This window comes from Triticum aestivum, chromosome 2B (genome assembly GCF_018294505.1).
Source record: "Triticum aestivum cultivar Chinese Spring chromosome 2B, IWGSC CS RefSeq v2.1, whole genome shotgun sequence".
NCBI classification, from domain to species: Eukaryota; Viridiplantae; Streptophyta; class Magnoliopsida; order Poales; family Poaceae; genus Triticum; species Triticum aestivum.
This window is the reverse complement of record NC_057798.1, coordinates 518,920,389-518,923,319: the sequence shown is the minus strand read 5'-3', so window position 1 is coordinate 518,923,319 and position 2,931 is coordinate 518,920,389. Positions and strand designations below refer to the sequence as shown.

Sequence of the window (2,931 nt, the reverse complement as noted above, 5' to 3'; positions counted from 1 at the left end):
GTCTCTCTCCTCGCTCAAGGAGAAGTTGGGATGGGCTAGGTCCAGCGGCAACGGGTTCTCATTACCGATTGAGAAAAGGGGCAGTGTTGGGAGAAGCATACGCCGTCAAGGTGGATGACCTGCGAGCCGGTGGCGGCGGCGGACCTTGGATCCGCCCAAGGTTGAGATCGCCAGAGAGGAGAGGTCGGCAGGACTACTTGGGAGGGATGGGTCCACTCGTCTATCCCCTCGCGTTGGATCCCCTCGTGGCGCGTCGGCTGGATCCGTTCCACGAGGGTGTAATGGATCCCTCGAAGCCCAGGAAGTAGAATGGGCTGGCGGACGAGCCCAGTTTACCAGAGGCCGTCGTTTCGGCCCGTGGAGCAGCAGGCCATAGGACAGCTGGGCCAGAATTGACACAGTGCGGAACAGACTGGTCTACGTAGAAGATCTGACGGCCAGAAACAGTCCAATCACAAAAACGGACAGCTGTAAACGCAAATCGCTGTGAGGGCAGGAATTAGGTGCGGTTATACTGTCCTTAATTGCGTATCAGGAATTCAGGAGGGAACAGAATCAGCTAGCGGTCCTTCCTGACGGAGAGCAACTCGGCAACCGTCTTCACTTGGCGCCGGAGCACGCTCTGTTCATCGAAAGTGAGGCGGAAGATGCTGCCGTACGGGGCCGCACTGCACTGCATTTCCCCCGATGAAAGCGAGATTGCTGCGTGCGTGATTGATCCCAGGTTGATGCCCGATCGGTCGCTGTATCGATCGGGCAGCAGGCCTCTCGGTCGCGTCGCACGCTGACGCGAGGCGACCGCGACTTGCATGCCGGTTAGCCTGCACGCCGCCCCGACACCTTGCCACGAGCTGTCAAAGCGAGCACTGTGCCGACGGGTCGCCTCCGAGCCGAACCGTCCCAGCCAGGCGTATTACAGAGTTGCGACTCGCGCGTGGCAACCCGGAACCCCGCGCGCGCGTACAAATAGGCCCCCCGCCCGGCCGCGAACACGGCACGACCTTCCATTCCAATCGAGCCGACCCGCGCCGCCTCCCCGATGAAGCTTCTCCCGCGCCTCTGCATGGCCACAAGCAGCGCCGCCGCGGCCGACAGCGACGCCAGCAGCAACAAGCTCGGCTCGGTCGCCTCCACCTCCTCCTCCACCGTCTCCACGTCCTCCTCCGCCGCCGCCGCCGCGGTCTCCGAGGCGTCCTCGTCCACGTCCCTCCCGTCGCTCTCCGCCGCGACGTCGAATGCCGCCTGCCGCGCCGCCGCCTTCGCCCACGTCGCCACGCTGCTCCCTCCGCCCACGGCGGCGGCCGCGGCGTCAGCGGCAGCGGCTGTCGCGGTGGTGGACGGCTCGCATGGTTTCGTCGTCGCCAGGCCGGCGTCCGTGGCCCTCCACGACCTCTGCACCCTGGAGCCGACGTCCACCTCCGACCCGGGTCACGACACCGCGACCGCCGGCTCGGTCAAGTGCGTGGCGCACGTCCACGGAGGCAAGGCCGTGACGGGCCACCAGGACGGGAGGCTGCGGCTCTGGCGAGTCTCCTCGCGCGCGCCCGCCCGGATCCGCCTCGCCGCCGCGCTCCCCACGGTCTCCGACCGCCTCCGACGCTTCCCGGTCCCGTCCAACCACGTCGCCGTCCGCCGCCACCACCGCCGGCTCTGGATAGAGCACGCCGATACCGTGTCCGGCGTCGCCGCGTCCACGGACGGCCGCCTCCTGTTCTCCGTCTCCTGGGACAAGACGCTCAAGGTCTGGGCGATCCCGTCCCTCCGCTGCTTGCAGTCGTTGCCGGCGCACGACGATGCCGTCAACGCGGTCGCCGTCGCGCCGGACGGCACGGTGTACACTGGCTCCGCCGACAGGCGCGTTCGTGTCTGGGCGCCCAGGCCCGCGTCCGACAAGACCACCAAACGACAGAGCAAGAAGCCGGTTTACTACCTGGTGGCCACCCTCTCCCGCCACACGGCGGCGGTGAACGCCGTGGCCGTCGGGTGCGGGGGGCAGGTGCTGTACTCCGGCGGCAACGATCGCTGCGTGGTGGTGTGGGAGCGGGAGGACAGCGCGAGCCACATGGTCGCGATCGGGGCGCTGCGGGGGCACCGCAAGGCGGTGCTCTCCATCGCGTGCGCGGGGGACGGGCTGGTTGTGAGCGGGTCGGCGGATCACACGGTTCGGGCCTGGCGGCGCGAGACGGACGGACGGGGGCACACGTGCGTCGCCGTGATCGACGGGCACGGCAGCGCTGTCCGTTCGGTGGCGGTGGCTCTCGTTCCGGGCAAGAAGCAGCTGCAGGGAGGAGACGACGACGGCGAGGAGGAATGGAGGGTGTGCAGCGCCAGCCTTGACGGCGAGGTGCGGGTCTGGTCGTTGCGGGAGACGACGGGTTTGTAGTAGGTTGGATTTGCTACGATTTTTGACGTTGGAATTTGGAAAGTGCGTTTCCTGATTTTTGATCTGATCTTGATAGTTGAGATAGGGATACGTACGGTCGTGTACATACAGGAAAGAGGTAATTTATCTACCTGTATTTTCTGGACTTCGGCGAACTTCTTGTGGTGAATCCAATGCACATTGCCTGAGACTTATTGGCACAATTGACCTCTTTTAGCCATTTACCCCACGGGATTGTAAATCTCAATCGAACCAAGTCTCAGTCGATGCTATATTCATGAGATGTTGCGTGAAGATTTATGCAAAAAAGAGGGATTTTTTATATTTGTTATTATGTCACTTGATTTAGACTTAGTTATATCCCAGTGGACTGAAACTTAACCACACACTTTACCCTAAGATTGGCACAAAGGTTCTCAACCAATAGAAATGAAAAAAGTAAGAAAATAAGAGAAAACAAGTCACCTCAAAGATTGGCCCCAAGCCATGGTTCTCCTTGTGCGGCTTCAGCGGGCTATCGGGAGCTCATATCTGGCTGTCGAGGGCCT

At 62.7% G+C, this 2,931-nt stretch overlaps 1 protein-coding gene across 1 annotated transcript; it reads left to right on the top strand.

Moving 5' to 3' along the window:
• The first annotated feature begins 824 nt into the window (after nucleotides 1-824).
• LOC123041546 (protein JINGUBANG-like) lies at nucleotides 825-2,586 on the top strand. The gene has a single exon (XM_044464144.1). The coding sequence runs from the start codon at nucleotides 1,040-1,042 to the stop codon at nucleotides 2,381-2,383; it is 1,344 nt and encodes a 447-aa protein (XP_044320079.1). The 5' UTR covers nucleotides 825-1,039; the 3' UTR covers nucleotides 2,384-2,586.
• The last annotated feature ends 345 nt before the right edge of the window (nucleotides 2,587-2,931 follow it).

Bases quoted from the DNA above. Each gene is read 5' to 3' on its own strand.
- LOC123041546 (XM_044464144.1), top strand. From the start codon at position 1,040: ATGAAGCTTCTCCCGCGCCTCTGCATGGCCACAAGCAGCGCCGCCGCG.